Source organism: Phaethon aethereus (assembly GCF_964289735.1).
Source record: "Phaethon aethereus genome assembly, chromosome: 4".
In the NCBI taxonomy this organism is placed as follows: domain Eukaryota; kingdom Metazoa; phylum Chordata; class Aves; order Phaethontiformes; family Phaethontidae; genus Phaethon; species Phaethon aethereus.
The window spans coordinates 7007813-7027233 of NC_138578.1; the positions used below are offsets into that span (position 1 = coordinate 7007813).

Consider the following 19421-nt stretch of genomic DNA (forward strand, 5'->3'; position numbering starts at 1 on the left):
CTTTATTTTTCATACGATAGAAAAAGAAAAACTTTGAAAACTGTTGGCTTTAACGTGATGTTCTGACTTGTTTGTTTGCTTAATTAAAACAAGGAATGAGAGTATGAATAACTGTTTGAGATACATAACAGCGGCTGATTGCTGATGTCCCCAGCAGGGGCCACTTTGGGCAGTGGGCACCTCCAGTGTTTTGGAACTTCACTCCCGAACAAGTGCAGAATCCTGATAAACTAGCAGAATATTTGGAAGAAGCATGCTGTCAGCCTGGCAGCTCCAAGGAGACACAAATCACTGCAATGTGCTGGGGCCTGGCCCGTGCCTACCGAGCTCTATTTAACACTGTGCAAAGGGGAGAGGGGCTCTCTGGGTCTGATGGCAATGTGACAGGCACTGCCACTACTCCAGTCCCTGTGGCAGGCACTGTGACGTTAAGGAAAGCCAGCCTGCTAGGCATGGGAGGGGGCTGTGGGCTCCAGCCCCTAACAGCAGCCCAGGGGCTCCATGGAGCATCTGCCCCCGGTTTGCAGGTGGCCCAGAAAAGGGCAGTGGCTCTGCATTTGCCCTCTGGCCACAAGCCCAGACCAGCTGCCTGCAACAGCGAAAGGGCGAGGACTGGTCTGGGCTTGTGGCCAGAGGGCAAATGCAGAGCCTCTGCCCTTTCCTGGGCCACCTGCATGCTGCGGGGCGGGCTCCAAAAAAAAACCCCCCAATGGCCCAATGGCCTGGGCTCTGAGCCCAGCTCTAGGACTTACAACCTGGTGTCCTCAGACACAGCAGTGAAGCAAACACCCCGCTCAGCCAGGCTAGAGCTGGTTTTCTTCACAGAAGCTAGTGTGAGGCTGTGTTTTGGATTTGGGATGAGAAACTGTTGATAACGTGCTGATGTTTTGGGTTGTTGCTGAGCCGTCAAGGACAGTCCAGCTTCTTGTGCTGGGCTGCCAGCGAGCAGGCTGGGGGTGCACGAGGAGCTGGGAGGGGACACAGCCGGGACAGCTGACCCAGGCTGGCCAAAGGGATATTTCCCACCATACGACGTCATGCCCAGTACATAAACTGGAGTGGGCCGGGGGGGCGGAAATCGCTGCTCGGGGACGGGCTGTCGATCACTGGGCGGTGAGCAATCGCTGTATTGGGCATCACTTGTTCTTGTACATTCCTTTGTCGGTTTTATTGTTGTTATCGTTGTTTCCTTCTCTCTTTCTGTCCTATTAAACTGTGTTTATCTCAACCCACGAGGTTTTTTTTCTAATTCTCTCCCCCATCCCACTGCGGGAAGGGGAGCGAGCAAGCGGCTGCGTGGGGCTTTGTTGCCGGCTGGGGCAAAGATACATGTTTTTCAAGCAGTTACTTTTATTTAGGAACTCACACTGGGTTAAAGAAAGGTAGTTAAAACGCAGTCATTGACAAAAAGCGTATTGTTGTAGTACAGGGTAAGTATAATACGTTACACAGGATGAGGTATTCTTTAATGTGCAGTTAACTAGTTTCTGTATTAAAGTAACGCCTACACAGTGCACTGTGCAGTGTGTTAATGCAACTCGCTCTCTAGGGGAATGTGCACTGCATTATGTTTCTGGAATACCTTCAGATCTTAGTTTAATGATGAATGGCTCAGTAATACGTTCACAGGGTGATGCTTTGTGGCCATGCAGCTTCTCCTTCACTGGCTGTGCAGTTTGCTGAGTGTCAACCAGCGCAGCACGATCCAACATATTCCCCAATTTGACACCTAGCTCTGTGTATTGATTCTTTCTTCAGATAGATGAGAAAGTAGCTAAATCAGTGGGCCTAGCTTTCTTGAAAACCCGTGTTTATTGTCAGTTAAGAAACAATTTTGTGCAGACCTGTGTTCCCTCTGTTCTTCCTTTCTTAAAATGACTGCGGTTATGCCTGTCTCATCATATTTAAAGTGAAGGTGTCATCTGCACCTCTTAAGTATAAAACAGAAAATATTAGATTGCCAGTTGACAGCAGTTTAAAAAAATACATGAAGCACTGGAGCATTATTAAGGATAGACAATGGTAGATGGCTTTGAGAGAAAACCTTGGATTCAGAGACTGTTCCTATGTCAAACTGGGAGTATTTTTAATGGGGAATAATTCCAGGAATGAATCATTTTAATGGTGTAGAAGGAAATCGTCGCAGTACATAGAAATGTAAAGGATTAATGAGGCCAATAATCTAGAAGTCATAATTACATAACATTTTGATTGTGAATCTTCTCTCTGGCAGCTAGGGACAAAGCAGGTGGCATTTTATGCTCTTACATATTACAAATGATAGTAAATTAGGAAAATGCATTCTGTCGTATGAAGTCTTAAGCTGTATATAGAATAGCATGTTTACAGTATGTATGCTGTATCAAAATTTATGAAAGTGAGTAGGTGGGCTTTTTTGCAGATGAACAAAATTACAGACCTTCATGTGCAAAGGGCTGGAAAATAACTAGACAGTCAATCTGTTTGTTTAAGACTCTGCATAACTGTAGATATCAAAAGAAACACAAAAAACTACACAAAAAAGTTAAAGCTACTTTTTGTCGTTGCTCAATCAACTCATGTGCAACCCTTCTTGGAGAACAGAATCAATCCTGGTCTTGTGTTCTGTTGTCATGGGGCCATATGGTTGGTAGCGCTTGATCATCTATTCCTCGATCAAACGTGGATTTTCTTTCCTTTTCCAAATGAGCTTGACTCCTGGTGCCCTACTATATTTACAATGTAGGTGCTGCATTTACTAGAAAACAAAACACAGGACGTTGTACAGACAGACGTGATGCTTTTGAAACTTTCTGCAGAGAAGATAAAATACAAGAAGATACACCAAGGCAATCAGTTTTCTAATAGGGAACGCTAAACAGCATTTAACACGTGTACGATATCACTTGGACATTTGCAATGACCAGTAAATTCTCCCTGTGATTTTATTTTCCAGTCTAACCACACTGCAGATCTTGACACTGGCTCTGCTTTAGTCCTGACTATTGAAAGCACGTTAATCACTGCCTGCTCCTCAGAGTCTTTAGTTAGCAAAGGTCATTTTAAAAACTTCTGCATCCGCTTTGCTGATGGCTTTGAGACAAGCTGGGATGACTGGAAACCAGAAATAAGAGGAGATCTAGTCATGAATGCATGTAAGTGCATGTGATTTCATCGCGGACAATGGTATTTCAGATATGAATCCACTTTTACCTTTTCCCATGGTTTCTAAAACTGCTAAACTTCCCCTCCCCAAAAGATAAAGACAAGACCTTGGCCTTTCGAAAGCAAAATAGTATGGATCTAAAAGGTTGTATTCCTTTGGTTTTTTCGTTATTTATAACTTTGTTGCTCTATGTCTTATTGTAAGCATTTAAGTTCTGCCTGAGAGATGTTGGAAGAATTTAATGTGTTGCTTTAATATAATTTCGTAAGATCCCAGTAATTTTTGAATAGTTTAATACAGATTATTTTCATTTTTATATATATCTTTCATTATGGTGAAGATTCTAGAATTCATACGGCATTTTAAGTTTTTATAAACTTTGATGTTACCAAGTAGATTCACTTTACTAAATAAGAGAAGTCATTAAATGGAAATTTAAACTAAACCTCCTATGCAACACCACTCATGCTTTAATTGTGGAGGGCAAGAGACTGAGATGGAATTTGGAAGGGCTGGTCTAAAGCACCTTTGACCGTCTGCCTAATCAGTGTATGTGCTTCATATGTTTCATATAGGTGTTGTGCCAGATGGTACGTATGAAGTATGTTCTAGGACAACAGGACAGGCTGCAGCAGGTAGTATACTTTTTTTAATAAATCGAGTCCTATATGAATAAGGCATTTATAAAATATGAAATTTAAATCCTTTAACTGTGTTGTAATTTAATTGGTGGTTTGGTTTTTCGTTTTGCTTAGTATCTTGTTTGCCAGGTTTTGAGTCACATTAGCAACACCGGTTTTGGGTTTTTATCTGCAGAAAAACGCATGGTGTATATGTGTTTGTTTCTTGGTTGGAGAATAACCCTTTATAACAGTAATGTTGTCCTACTGCTTCCTGTCCGAGACACTACTAAATCTTGCAGTCTTCCTAATGCCGAGACTGTGCATCCTGAGCTCCCATTCCTCCCTCACCTCTTCCAGAGACGGTTTCTCTTCTTCCCAAACTCCTTCTCTTCCCAGCCTTTCCTACTGAGTTGTTCGGATGTTCTCCAGAGGCCTCAAAATACCTGGCACGCTCTGTCTTGGTCATCATACCTGCTGCTTGCTACTTCTCATCTGTTTGCCCAAATGTTGCATCTAGGTGTCTCCTGTCCCCGTAGTTTTGCTCATTGTCCCTCGCTTGGTTTTTTTTTTTTTTTTTGCACTGAGGAGACATAAAAATTAAGCAGATGCTGCAACTATTAAAAACTTATCTCATGTGGAATTGTGAGTGGAGAAAAGCAGGATGCATCCCTTCAGAAGGAAAAACAGTATCTTGTGTAGTTCTGCTTAAAGTAAGTGCTGTATTTTGGTGCTGAAAAGTGGCACTCATTAGAAAAATCCTGGGTAGACACGGTAGTCAGTAGGCCCATTACACATATATTATAACAACTTCCAGAATCATTATTCATGACTTGAAAGTGTAAATAGGCCAGCATTTTTACATGCAGATGGACGTCCTTTAGGTTTCTTGCTGTTAGAAATCCTGTCGGGGAACAGTGTACTTGGCTGCAATTGTGAGAGCTGAAGTTCGAGATGCTCTGTCTCCTGGTGATCAGCTTGGCTGAAGGGAATGTATTTTCATTAGGTTTGTCTGTGTACTTCTCTTGTTAAAGAAGTATTAACTTCGTAGCTGCAAAGTACTTCCTGCAAGCATTTCCGTTGTGGAATATGTTTTCCTCAGACTTGGCAGAAAAGACAGTTCTTTGTAACTGATAAACACTGTTTTGGCCGACTAATACATAACTCAGGATGGAGGATTTTTAAAAAGAGGAAAAACTGGTTAAACTTTTTTTTTTTTTTTTTTTGATACAGAGAGTAGTAGTGCTGGAACCTGGACACTGAATGTGTTATGGAAGATGTGTGGTATTGATGTCCACATGGATCCAAACATCGGGAAAAGACTGAATGCTTTAGGCAACACCCTCACAACGTTGACGGGAGAAGAAGATATTGATGATATTGCTGATCTCAACTCTGTAAACATAGCTGACCTTTCAGATGAGGATGAAGTTGACACTATGTCTCCCACTATACATGCGGTAAGTGAATCAACCAAAATAAGTGCTGCTAATTGGAAAAGGCCTGACAAAGTCTTCAGTCAAATGGAAAGATCGTAGTCTTGAGTCCAGCATGCTACTCCTTATAGCTCGTATAACTCCTGTTGCAAATCAAAAAAGTTTGTGTGTTAGTTTTCTAACTCCATATTTCAAAGGCAAGAAATCACAGATCATATTTCTGCTGGTGTTATGTGGAAATGCTGATCTGGATTTGAAAATATGAAGATACAACACCTAACTTCAGGTACCTGAATTGGAAAATCTGTGGTTGTAGATAGGTTTTCTTAACGGGAGAGTAAATTACTAACATGAGCAAATGAGAAAAAATTATTTTTCGGTACTCTTACCCAATATGCTGCTGACCTTGCTTTGTGGTTTCCCATAAAAATGTTTTAGCAGATGTTCTTTAGTGGCTATCTTAAATGTCTCTTGCCTGCCAACAGTGAAAACGTTATACCAGAACACTAATGTTCCTGTTTGTTGTTTAGAAATCAGGTGGAGGTTCTTTATGTGGAGATGCACGCAAGCTAACATTTGGGCAGCGGATTGTAAATCACCTGCTGGGTTTGAGCCCCCCAAACCACCGATACTCTGTTCCTGTAGAATATCTATTGGGGTCAGCGAAGTGTGATTCTCTTCAGTCTAGCAGATCACATATGAAAGCAGGCAGATCCTGCTCATGGGGACATGTATGTAGTAGTTAACAGTGTGTCTTAACTGAATGATGGGGTTTGGATCACTGGAAAAAATCCAATCAACTGCCTTTTGAGATGAAACTGATTCTTTTGCATGCACTAGTCCAAATTTTAAGGTGTGAAATTCACTGTGCCTATTGTTAAATCGCACTAATGTCCAAGTTTTGACTAGGGCATTAATGAAGTGTTTATTTTAAATAGGAGATTGTTGATCACCGACGGCAGGGAGCTTCTAGTATCCAAACTGGAGAACAGCGAGGAAGAAAATTCGTGAAACGTTTAGTCGATATTAGAGAACTCAATGAGCAAGCTAAAGTTATTGATGACTTAAAGTAAGTTGAGTTTTGCTTTAGCTCGCACAGACTTTGGGAATAACAAACTGCAGCTGACTTTTTTTCTTTTCTGTTCTTACCACATATCTTGTGGCGTTGTGATGGTCAAGTGGAAATCGTTGTCTATTTAAAAATAAAAAATTGTCCTTTCGGATTCCATAAGAAAAAACTATGTATATGCAAAACTCTCACAAATTTCTCAAGCTCTTCCCCAAGTGTCAAATTAGTCTATGTATTCTTTCTGGTTCTGCATTATAATGGCTGATTATAATCAATTTCTTACTGATTCAAAATCGTAGTTCCATCTTGATTTGTTATCATGGTGATACTTTAACAGAATATATTACTTTGTAACGGTAATAAGCTTAGTCTCAATCACTGGAAGAAGAAGAAAAATACTGAAATCGACTATTTTTGCATCTTGTAGGTGATATTTTAAAATTAAATCTCCTATGCTGTACTTGAGAAAACCCTGAAGAAAGAATTAATTCAAATTTCATAAATTTCATCTGAACTTCTGTGAATTTTATTAACATATTTTTTTGCAGTCATGGTTTGTTGGGCTTGCTTTTTTTTTCCCCCCCTCTTCCCTAACACAGACTTAGTATAAATGGATCTGTGTGGGATGGGAATACAAAGCTTGGCAATTATGTGTTAAATAAAAACGAGGAGACAGGTTTTACTGCTTGTACTTGGAATAAAATTGTGTTCACCATCCAGAGGGCAATTATATCTGATTTTAGGTTAAATGTTTCTTCTAATACAGGTTCAAGAATCAAAATTATGTTTTGTGCCTGTTTTTTTCTCAGTCTAGGAATGCTTCAGTAAACTGTGATTCTTTCAAAATAGCAGTTGCTTTGCAGAGCGTTTTTTAAATTTAGTGCTGTGTTTTTTCTGCGGAAGGTAATCTGCTACAGAACGCTGGCATTGATGTGACAGGGCTTTGGACTGTTACAGAAGGAGGATTTTTCTTCATCCTGCTGGGGATTCTCAGATATGCCCATTGTGTTTGTTTTTAATTAAACAGCTGTCATGTGATTGAAAGTGTATAGGAGGTCCTTAATCTGGTTGTTACAACAAGGGCTTTTTGAAACAAGAGAGTTGCTGCATAGCCATTCTTATTCTCCGCCTTCGCTAGCATCATGGTAGCGCTGTTGTTTGGGGGTCTCCTTGCACACTAGTTTGTTCTACATCCTCTATCTGCTCTGGGAAGTCACTCGGAGACAGAAACCTTACAATCAGAGAGTCCAGAAACCTTACAATCAGAGAGTCCTCTTAAAGACAAAAAGTTATGGCAAAAAGTTGTATCATGAAACAAGAATAAATCTTCTGCAGCTATATTTGTCACTGGTCCTAAGTAATTACTGAAAAAAATGAGAAAAGGGGATAATTCCTAGGGAAAGTAGAACATCGTTGCAACAAAGATTTTGAAATGGTGAAAATCATGTCACCTATTTGTAAGATAACTCAACCATTATTTATTCCCAGAAAATTAGGTGCAAGTGAAGGAACTATAAATCAAGAAATTCAGCGCTATCAGCAACTGGAGTCGGTGGCTGTGAACGATATCCGCCGAGACGTTCGTAAAAAGCTACGTAGATCCAGTATGAGGGTGAGCAGTGTTAAGTTACGTTAAAAATATGGTAGCACTTGTGTTATGTATTTCTTTTCTGCATGTTGATTAATACAAAGAAAATATTAGTAATGGAAAAGGAAGGTTAAGCATATCAAATAGTTCAGCAACCCCTTTACGTTTAGGAGGAGGCCGGGAAAGGTTTGTTTTCCCTTGTAATAATGGTGATAGAAAAATTGAAATTTCACAGATACTATAACATAAATGGGTTTATTTGCACACTGACAAGAAATAGTCAGAAAATGTGTATTTGAAGATATCATTTACTCCTTCTTTCTTCTGGTTTTAAAATGATTCCTTATTGGACTGGTGAATGCAGATGCAGAGGCAAGCACGTTAACTGCCTGGGCAAATGATAGATACCTGTTGTATTCCACTTGGCACGTGCGCTTTCTGTAAGTGTGTTCTATATATAAACATACAGTATATTTGCAGAGTTAGGTGATGTAAAAATAAAAACAAGCTACTGAGCATAGACATTGGAACAAACTGGACAAAAAACAAGCAGTGTTGCTGGTAATCCACAAACAATATGTGGCTGTTGTCCCAGACCCCGATAATGAACCTGGCAAAAGGTTATTTTCAGTGTGTCCTAGTGCATGAGCTCCAAGTGTGATGCTTCATTAATAAGAAAAGATCTTTCAAATAGTAATCTGTTTGCAGCTCTTTCTCAGGTGCTCTCATTTTAGCTCATGTTCTTCTGTTATTGTGGCAGTAGCTAGGAAGGATGTCTGTTGAAGTGCTCAGATTATTAGCTTTGGGTATACTTTTCTCCCGGCAAGAGGACATTAACAGTTCCAGCAAGTAAGAAAAGTGAACATGTATCCAGAGGCAAGATGAAGACACTGGCAAATGCTGCTAAGAGGTGCATTTTAGCTATTATGGAACAAAAACTTTTTACTTTACTGGCATACCTGTGTAAAACAGTGTTTTAGCTTGCCAGAGTTTTTCTCCGTGTTCTCAGTTGTTGCATTCTGTGATTTAAATACTATTTCTGTTTTAGGCTGCCTCGTTGAAAGACAAATGGGGTCTCAGCTACAAACCCAGCTATAGCCGATCTAAGAGTATTTCAGCATCGGGAAGACCACCTCTGAAGAGAATGGACAGAACAAGGTGAGCTTCTGGGAATCCGAGATCTGTGATGGCAACAACAGCATGTGTGACAGAGGAAACATTGGACTTTGGCCCTAACAGCCCTTTTACTATAGGCAACGGCTATGTGTGGTGGAACTGGATAGGAGGAGGTCATTTTGGGAGACAGGCATGTTCTAAAAAGCAACTTTTTGCCTTTTTTTTGAAATTTCTTTTTTGACAAATGTGGTAGTATGTCAAATGAGAAGTTTTCGCTTCTACAACGACTTAGAGTTTTCTACAGAATCCTGCTTTCAAGACATACTGAAGAAACGTATCTAAGGAAAAATAGCATAGTGTAATTATTTAGATTTCTACACTTGACTTGCAATTATCTGCCTTAAAAAAGGGCTGTTGTAATGAGAAGAAAAGGAGATTTCTTTTTTTTTTTTTGGTGAATGATAGTTTTCTTTTAATCTCTTCAGCTGTATAATGTGTGTTGGTTTTGTTTCATTATTTAATAGCTGCTGAGCAAACTGTAGTTGTGTAATGATGCCTCCTGGTGAAGTGTTTGCTTTGGGTTTAGAATACATGTGTTTGAGTCTATTGTTCCTGTAGATCCAGCCAAAGCATTTGAACTTTGGAATTAAAAATGTGATGCATTATTATGTATTAAATATAAAAGATTTGGAAAATAAAAAGGTGGAAAGGAATGTTAGACTTCTTTTGGACTTTTTTCTATGAGAACAGATATTCTTAATAGAAATTTGCTTCAATTTTGAATACTTCTGTAGAAGTGAATGGAACTTTATAAAAAATCCAGATGTGAAAATACCGGATAGCAGATATTCCAGGATAGAAACAGCTTTAGAAGTACTCTAAAGTGAATTTTTCAAGACACCTTTGAAAAGGAATCTTTCTTCTGAATGAATTAGCATTCTTGATAATTAAAGCAGAGGAAGCGTTGAAGGCATGAACGTTCTAGTTCAAGATCTGTCAGATGAAAACCACTTTCATTTTATCTTTTCGCAAGGTTATCTGAATAGAACCAGAAATTGTATGGAAAAGATAATGGGGCTTTTCTGTTGCCATATAAGAAACACAAAGTTCTGAAAAACTTAATGAGTACTTTGGTTGTGAATGAAAAGTAGTATGCATATACTATAAGGCCAAATAATTCATATCAGTTGCATCAGAGAATACATAATCTGCCAACTTGCTTTATGTCCCATGTGGTAGATCACAAATATCTTAATTTTCTACAATTTCTGCATCTTGGCTCAGGACTGAAAAACTTGCATAAAGAAATAAGCAGAGAATGCCTTGTGATAGCCTACTGGCCAAGTAATGTGTAGCTTCCTTCTCTTTCCTTCTCCCCCTCCTTTTTCCTTTTCATGTACCCTAAGTGCTTCAATTACGATTTTCTACTTTATCCCGTAACAAAATCATTAAGTTCCGACTGTATTTTTTTTTAATTGCCTTATATTTGTGTTGTTAAACGTTTGCATGAACGTAAAATCCTGCAGTAAAACTCAACAAACTGTTGTGTTTTGGTTTTGCTTATAGCTCTCGACTAGGAGACAGTGAAGACCTCCCAGATATCCGTGTAGATGCTGCATCTCCTGGGCCAAGAGTAACTTTCAACATACAGGATTCTGTAAGAATTACTTTATATGCCATATAATTATATTTCCTGTGCCATTTGGTCACAAGCTCATGAGATAGGTATACGTAGGTAGACCTGAATTGCTTGTATGTTTTTTTATGTGCCTACTTCTGTTCGGGTGTGCCTCAAATTATGGATGTGTTTTTGCAAGATAGATTTGTTTTGGTAGAAGACAGGTGTGTTTTGGTTTCTTAATCGAGAAATTAATCAAATCATTAGAGAAAATACTTGAAAATGTTGGGGTTTGGGTTTCTTTTTAGGCTGACACAGTAGTAATACAGTTGCTTTGGAATTTTTATTAGAAGTGTGCAAAAAATCATCTAGTATTTTTTGTGTTTAGATAGATTTAGAGTTTTGGAAATGGGCATTAGTTTGCTGTAGCCCTACAGGTATATCCTTCTATGTGTTTGAAATGGATTGTTGAGTTTTTGGGTTTGTTTGTTGCTATGTTTTCTCATTTTTAAAATGTTCCTATTATGTTGTTTTTGCATGGCTAAGATTATTGTAAGTGTGTTAATTTTTTTTTTTTTCACTTCTAATTAAGTTGAATAAAACAGCTTTGGGGATTGCACAACAATCCAGCTGTCCAGGGGAAGGGTATTTTCAGGTATTTCTGAGAAGAAACAAGTATTCTTTGCAAGAGAACTAATTTATCTCACAGGGAGCTGCTTTTCAATGTTTCATCTCTTTTGCACTCAGCTAAACAGAATGTATCTCAAATTTGAAAATATTTAAAGTTGAATAAGTAAAGTAAGCAGAAGAACATCATTGGTTGTTGATGAACTTCACAGAGTGTTTCTACACCTTTATGTAGACCTAAAACTTGCCAGTTGTTGTAAAACGAATTACTGGAATTTTGTTTGTATATTTACGAAGACTGATCAAGGCTGATCTAGAGTGACGTAAGACTAGCCTTGAAATGTGCTTTAAAAGAGGATTTTAGTGTGTGTGCCTTCATCTGTTACATTGTGTTCCAAGATTGCAGACATCAAAACCAGTACAAAATAATTGCTAGATGGGAGGACATCTTATCACACTTTTACTTCTGTTGGAATTCCTTTATTTAATGAAGAGTAAAGACATTTTCAAGTAATCGTGAATAGGGAATGTGCCAAAACTGAATACACAGAGAACAAACGATGGAGTTTTTTAAACCGTTTTGAAAAATATGTTTTGGGAAAATAGTAATTTTTTTTTCTTAAAAAAAATACAACCAAAAGCAACAAAAGCAAAACAAAAACAAACAAAAAACCAAACTCAAGAGATAGTAATGTACTTTTTCTCTCTTCCAACTAACTTCACGCTCCCAGGAAACAAATCCCTATTTCTGAGAGAGGTGGAAATGAAACATAGAAATGTGCTTTGCACATTTAAATATGCTCATGCTTAAAAGCTATCCTACCGTTGTTGTTGCTGTTGTTATATATAAGGCCAGTTAGCTTAAGTTTTGCTGGCGTAGCAAAATGCTAACACTTAGAGGTGTCAACTGTTGACTGTTTAAAAAAAAAAAAAAATCTCACTGACGTTATAGTGCCAGTTCTTCAGCAGAGCTCTAATCTGAATTTGCAGAAGACGAGTGTGTAGCTCTATAGTAACACTGCGTAGCTAGTGCTGGTGTTAAACTAACACTTCCAGACATTTTTCACAGGCATTTTAAGAAGTTAGTGTTGAAAAAGTGCTTGTGTGGCGCTTGTGGTGTGCTTCTTGTGAGAACCAGGAGGCCCCTTTTGGAAGGTTGGCCTGGAGTTTGTTTCGTGTTAAAGCACAGGTACCCAAGAGCGCGGCCCAGAACCGCAAACCGGTGCCGTACATTCTGTGTTAGCATTTGCATGCACGCCTCGCTAATGCTCCTGGGTGCCTCACCCCTCTACAAGGTTCATGGTGATTTTTGCTGTCTTTCGTTCTTTGCTTTCAAAATGTTTTTTAAATTTAAATGAAGTGTTTCCATTCCTTCTGGTCCTGCGAATTGGTCAGAGCATGATACGTATTTAGCTAACAGACTGAGCTCAATCGCTAGACAATGGCAAACATCTCCAACCAAGCTTTCATTTCTTTCTTTTTCATAATCCATCTTGCAATTTCTACACCTGCTGTCTCTGTATTATGAGGAACTTGGGAGTGAGAGTTTCTCATGGCACACTTGCTTTTTTATTTCCAGAGCTATCTAATGCATTCTCAATGGAAATGATATCTGTGGAAATTTAATATCTCTTTGTCTTTTTATAATCAGTTTCCAGAGGAGACAGAAATGGACCTTTTGTCTGTAACTATTGACGGTCCCTCCCATTACTCATCTACTAGTGAAGGCTCATGCTCGGTATTTGGTTCACCCAAAACTCCAGTAGTCTTCTCACCCGGCATTCCCTTCCAGCCTGAAGAAGGACGCCGGGATGACAGCTTATCATCAAGCAGTGAGGACTCTGAGAAGGAGGATGACCATGAAAGAGAGAGGACGCATTTTTATAGGAAACCACCGTAAGTAATGTTCTTAAGGAAGAACACAGAAACTAAGAAAAGACACTTGAAATACTGACTGTAAAGCTACAAAACCTGTTGCTGATGAAGGATTGAATTTTGCCTGAAGTGTGTGTGTGGAAGGCAGGGGAGGTTGTTTTCGGCAGAGATGACTGTGAGGGAAGGAGGAATTCTGATCTGAAAAGGAGGCAACTGTTAGAAATTTCAGGGCTTGGAACAGAATAAAAGAACTTGGAAAGTGAGTTTTTTGAGGCATGGGGCAGGTTTTAGTGGGACCAAATGACAGATTTGTCAAATACAGCATAACTGTCAGTTTTATCCAGTGATTATATATCCACAAAATACATGTGATAATGAAAATATTTAAAAATATGAAAATTATTGTATCTATCTTTTAATTCGTTTTCTTGATTGAGAATTTAAGAACAGCTTAGTTCTTTGTAGTACCTTTACTAAGTATCCTTTCTTAGTATACGTGTTAATGGAAGATGGATCACTGTTTTGCTGTGTATCAGATAAGGCCTCTTCCAGAAAAGTTCTTAAAAGATTATATGCTGAGTGTGGACATAGTCTAAGAATGCCTGCTACTATCTGTTCAGGTAAATGTCATGCTACTGTCTAATCCACAATTGTGCCTGTGCAGGAGTACCTCTCGCAAGAAAGCAACAGGCTTCGCTGCCGTCCACCAACTATTCACTGAGCGCTGGCCAACAACACCTACCAACAGAAGCGTGACTGGCACAACCACAGAGAGAAATATTGACTTTGAGCTTGATATCAGGGTTGAAATTGATTGTGGAAAATGTGTACTGCACCCTACAATGCTTCAGCAAGAACACGATGACATTAGTTTACGAAGGTAAGAAACGTGTTACTTGATTGCCTTGTGAAGAACAGGGTATGAGTACTTTATTCTGCTTTAGCTGTTAAGTCCATCTGATACTTCCATCACTTACGTTATGACTATATGCACAATAATTAATGATTCTTAAGCACTGACCTGTTTGAAAAGCATAGGTGTATGCGTTAGTTAACTTTATTCCTAGTAATTATCCCTACTTCATAGCATCACCATTGAGTTGCAATTGTTATGGCTGAGTATGGCATGGGGAGTTGCGTTTGTTTAGCAAGAATCAGCGTGTGCCTCACTTCCAGTTTTATTTTTTAAATCCCATTTTATCTTTCATAAACAAAATATTAGGCTTTCCAAGCACTTGGATTACTTTTCTTCAGCCTCCAAAGAAGTAACTTGACAACTTAGCGAATCCACATAATGGTTTGACTAATAGTGGGATGCTGTTGTGTTCCCTCATTATCTCTGAGGGCTGCTCTTATTTTCTGAGTGTAAAAGCATGCTGATATTTTGTGATTGTCTTAATAAAAGTATCATCACCATCATCATCATCTGAGGTGACAGAAGTGCTTTACTTCTGATCTTAATGAGGTCTGATCTCATCCTCAGTTTTTAAATTCTCTCCTTTTTTCATGTGTATGTGGGAATCTAATGGCAGATTTACATTACTTTTTAAAATTTGATATGTTGTTAAGAAAACTGTGAATTTTAAGAAACATTTGTCAACAGAGATAATTCTTCATAAGTATAGTATAAGGAAATGAGATTTACTTACTTTAATTGTAAGAAATAGGAACAAATGAGAAATTCTTACTGAGAGGTCTTCATTGGAAATATCTAATTAGAAAGCAATTTGGTTTCTGTCTTTCTAAGACACTTTTTTCTAAGAATTGATACAGAAGGGAAAAGAATCTCTTAAGAATTTGTATGAAGACAGGCTTTACAGCAAAAAAGGAAAATTGATAAGTGTTTTCTGCATATCAAGGAGTTTTCACAGATCGCGTTGTGTAATGTGGATGAACTTGGCTGTCAGAGTACAGAGCATTGGAGTGGTTTTCTCTAATGACATAACAATAATTTTGTAGATTTTACTGCCTGAAATAATCACATAATGAAAACAGCAAAACCAGAGCGGGATGACAGAAAGGGAGTAGAGGTCACAGAAAGTAAAGACTAAAGCAGAGACTGAAATGCTTCCTCATATAGTTGATACTACAAATCTGTTTTAGACATCTCTAGGTCTTTTAATACTAGAAAATAATACTTACGAGTATTAAGCTTGTTTTAATAACATGCAGTGTATTTATTCTAGGAGTTATGATCGGAGTTCCAGAAGTTTGGATCAAGAGTCTCCTTCAAAAAAGAAGAAATTTCAAACTAATTATGCATCTACTACTCACTTACTTGCTGGCAAGAAAGTGCCGTCATCTCTACAGACAAAATCTAGTGATGTGGAAACAACTGTGTTTTATATTCCTGGGGTGGATGTAAAGGTAAAAGGAGTGTATAATTCATCAGGGAAACACTTGCTCTTTCTTTATGCTCAAATGTGATTTCAAAGCAAATACACTGTTATAGCATGTATAGGTTCATATATACATAACACCTCGGGGAAAATCTCTTTTCGGTTCTGTAGATACTGCTAAAATAGGAATAATGATTTCTGTAATACCACATTGGAAACTGATAGATGCTTTTACCCTCATTTTCTTAAGGGAGGGAAAAACCCGAAAGTTTTTATGTACCATCAAAAACAGAGCTATGCCAAATGACGCTCCGTAACAAAACAGTGTATGTGATATTACGTAACGAAAAGAAATCAGTGCCGCTAACATTTTGGTGTCCAGAATTAGACATTCGGTTTGGATACTTTCTTCTCTGACAAGTAGTTTACATTGTATGCCTTTTTTAAATAAAGGAAAATCTGTTCACTGTCCGTAATTCATGGGAAGGGCAGCTTAGTAGTTGGCCCACTAACATGTAAAGCTTTCTTAGTGTGTCTTCTGTGTTGCTTATTATGGCAGTCAGAGTCTTGGTATAAACACTGTTTTTTTTAAGACAGTGTTCTCTCAAACACCATCAAACTGTACACTCTCCTGTTTTTTTGTTTTTAATCATTGTTTCTATATCCCAGTAAGAAAGGGTCTCAAAAGAAACGTTCTGGTATTTGTGATTTGAAATCCTGTGGAGTAAGAAGAGGAAAACCAGGTCACTGCTGCATGGAAACTTCATGCAGTTCACTTGAGGCAATGCCGTAAATCAAATGCTCTTCACTTGGAACAACCTGGCTTTTCTGGTCTTTCCACGTGGAAGGGCTATGTGTATCCATTTTCCAGTATTCCAGGCTGTCTTCAAGGATAACAGCTGCCTGTTGCTTTTAGTCAAATTTAGGAATAACTAAACATTCTCTGTAGCTTTTGTTATGTCCTCTACTTTCATTGGTAGTGTGTTATGCTCATATAGGAGGTGTCATTTTATTATTGATGCAACTTTCTGTATGCTGGTGTTTAGTAGTGGAATAGTTCCACCGTGCAGTAAGACAGAAAGCAAGCTATGCGGACAGGGACGAATAGTTGGTGGCACAGGATGCGGACAGTGTAACGGAGCGGAGGAGCAAGCTTTAGGCATTGTTCCTAAGTAGTTAATTTCCTCCGTTTCTCTGTGTTTCCTTGATTATTTTTTTTACGTTTATTAATTTATCTATGTTTTTGTAAAAATATTTCAGATCTTTGTGCCCCGGCTATATCTACAGAATGTGAATTGGAATGTAACATACCTTACAGTGATATTTTTGTAAATAATGAAAAAAAATTTTTTAAGGGAAGGAGCGACACCAAACTGCTGTATAGAAATTGAGCTACTTGTGTGGAGTAAATTGATCTTTCTCTGCTTTCCAGTTGCACTACAACTCTAAGACTTTAAAGACTGAATCGCCAAATGCTTCTCGAGGATCCTCTTTGCCAAGAACCCTTTCCAAAGAGTCCAAGCTGTATGGTATGAAAGATACTGCCACATCTCCTCCTTTATCTAGCACTATCCACAGCAAGACTAACACCTTACTTCCTCCCCAAACCCCACCCATCCCATCAGGTACTTATAGACAGTAACCTTCTAAAACTGTCATGGGTATATATCTTTCCTTCATGTAATCTACTAGCTTTAGATCTGCCTGCATATTACCTGAAGCACTGTATTTATCAAGTCTTAACTTTGGCTGCAGAAACATGATCCCAGAAGCATGAATTCAGTTCATAAAGCTGCATTTTTAGAAATCTCTTGCCAAACCAGTCTCAGTAATTTGTCATAGTCACCATATCCCAGGGATGGGCTGCCACTGCCTTCTCCCTGTTTTCATTTAACAAAATAATGCTTATTACTGGAAAGCAAAGTTTAAGTATCTGTATAAAAAGCAAATGCTGACTGCTTTATTCTTCATAATCCAGGAAAAAAAAATTCAGGTGAATTGTTGCTTCCATACATTACACTATTGAAAGAATACCTTCAGCTTTTAAGTGCCTTCTGCCACACAAGTAATGCATAATTATTGCTTCCTGGAATCGGGTTATTTCTTGTAATACTGAAGCAGCTGTTTAGACATATTTGTATTAACCAAATACCAGACTACTGTCCTCAACTGTTGCAGGCCCTTAAATAACCCTGACTTGGAGTAACACGAGGTCTAATGCTTTATCTCCAATGATTCCTGTTTTCAAGCAGGAATCTGTTGTTAAATCATGTCAGATCTAGAGGTATGTAGATTGCACCTCCAATTTCCAGACATTCACTCTTCTCTCCTTTGGCATTTGAATATCACTTTAAAAACAGCCAAAATTTTGTCAAAATCTGGTGAGCAAGCAAAATTAATAACTGAAAAAAGTTGTGTGTGTGTGTATTTGTTTTTTGGTTTTTTTAATAAAACCAGCAGAGATGCTGGGAGAGAACAAGGAAATGAGGACACCTTCTTCAATTAATCCATGCTGCTGAACCATTAGCTCTTACTCCTTTAAGTGTCCATCCTCTTTATGATTACCAAATGCTTTGTAATCTTGGTTTGTAATACTTTTCTTCAATTTTGTTCTGCATTTTCCTATCCCTTTTCCAATCTTTGCCTTTAAATTTTTACCATGTCACGTCCAGTTACTGAGTCTTGTTTTCATGTCTGTAAGCTCTACATTTGGCGGGGGGCTTACGGAAATTGCGGTTGTATGATAATATAAATGTCTCCTCAAACTAGGCATTGCCATTACTACATTTCTTTATGTATTGTATTTTTGTAAATATTTATTAGTTCTGAATTGTTTTGAAACACATTTATTGTTATTTATATTACTTTTTTAATATTGCTTCTCCTCTGAAATGGAAACCACCTTGTCTTACTGGCTTTGGTCTCCAGTAAGAGCAAGATAGGACAATCTAGTCAGAGGCACTAGACAGAACAGTTTGCATAGAATGAAAATTCAGTGCTTAGTTTTTTTAGCTAATAAAAGGATTTTTAAGCTACGTTTTAGTTGTTTAGTTAATGTTTATATTTTTCTTGGAGAGTTTAAAATCGGTGTCTTCTTTTATCTCTATTCATTCTAATAGCTGTAATTCATGGAGACAGAAATTGAGCTGGTACTGATACCTTCTGTGCATACTTACAGTTTGGTGAGCGTGGATCCAAGTGCTAGCCTCTTCCACAGATCTACAAGACAACAGTCTTTTTATTAGTTTATACTCTGGCTAGCTCCAAGCTTTTAAAAACACTGATTTAGAATCTCTTCTTATTCTTTGCATAAATATAGTAGGACTTGCCATTTACAGTTTTAATTTTGTGATGTATTTTCTCAGTTTAAACTGACATTCTTCCCAGACTCATGTATTTATTTTTCCTAATTCTGCTGTCATTTCCAGTCAGCTGTGGTTACTTTGCATTGTGTATTAGGAGAAGAATTGTGTGTGTGTCTGATTTCAGAGCTATTTTTTAAAAAGCAAAGTGGTGACAATGACGTAGGAGTGCTTGGTCAAGAACGTGCACAATGGAATTACAATCAAGCATGACAGTCTAATAGTTGTTTCTGCACAGTTTTCTTAGTGAAAACTTATGGCTTAATTTCTTCTAACCCATCTGATTTATGCCTTTTCTGATGATGATATAGAGAATTAGAGGAAACAGCTGTTAGTTATGAAGTATCCTCGTTATGAAGTATCCTCTAATGGTTATCAGTTGAGAGGTATTACATTAGACAAATTTCTCTTTTAAATGTTGCAGCCAAAGGAAAAGGAAGTGGTGGAGTGAAAACTGCTAAACTATATGCATGGGTTGCACTCCAGTCGTTGCCGGAGGAAATGGTGATTAGTCCATGCTTACTGGACTTCCTAGAGAAAGCTCTTGAAACCATTCCCATTACACCCATCGAAAGGAATTACACAGGTAAGTTGCATACTTGTATTCCAGTACTCTACGCTTTCTC

The 19421-nt window shown here is 38.2% G+C and overlaps 1 protein-coding gene across 1 annotated transcript in view; it reads left to right on the plus strand.

Annotated features, from left to right (window-relative positions):
• Positions 1–19421, plus strand: part of BLTP1 (bridge-like lipid transfer protein family member 1) — a gene marked incomplete at its 3' end in the record, with an annotated part of 123471 nt that overhangs the window by 85889 nt on the left and 18161 nt on the right. The window contains exons 57-70 of the mRNA XM_081999640.1: positions 2936–3134; positions 3721–3780; positions 4999–5225; positions 5732–5932; positions 6140–6270; positions 7759–7882; positions 8907–9016; positions 10541–10631; positions 11185–11247; positions 12871–13115; positions 13759–13974; positions 15281–15461; positions 16866–17058; positions 19220–19381. Of these exons, the coding sequence (XP_081855766.1) occupies positions 2936–3134; positions 3721–3780; positions 4999–5225; positions 5732–5932; positions 6140–6270; positions 7759–7882; positions 8907–9016; positions 10541–10631; positions 11185–11247; positions 12871–13115; positions 13759–13974; positions 15281–15461; positions 16866–17058; positions 19220–19381 (2203 nt within the window). The remainder of the gene's footprint in view (positions 1–2935; positions 3135–3720; positions 3781–4998; positions 5226–5731; positions 5933–6139; positions 6271–7758; positions 7883–8906; positions 9017–10540; positions 10632–11184; positions 11248–12870; positions 13116–13758; positions 13975–15280; positions 15462–16865; positions 17059–19219; positions 19382–19421) is intronic.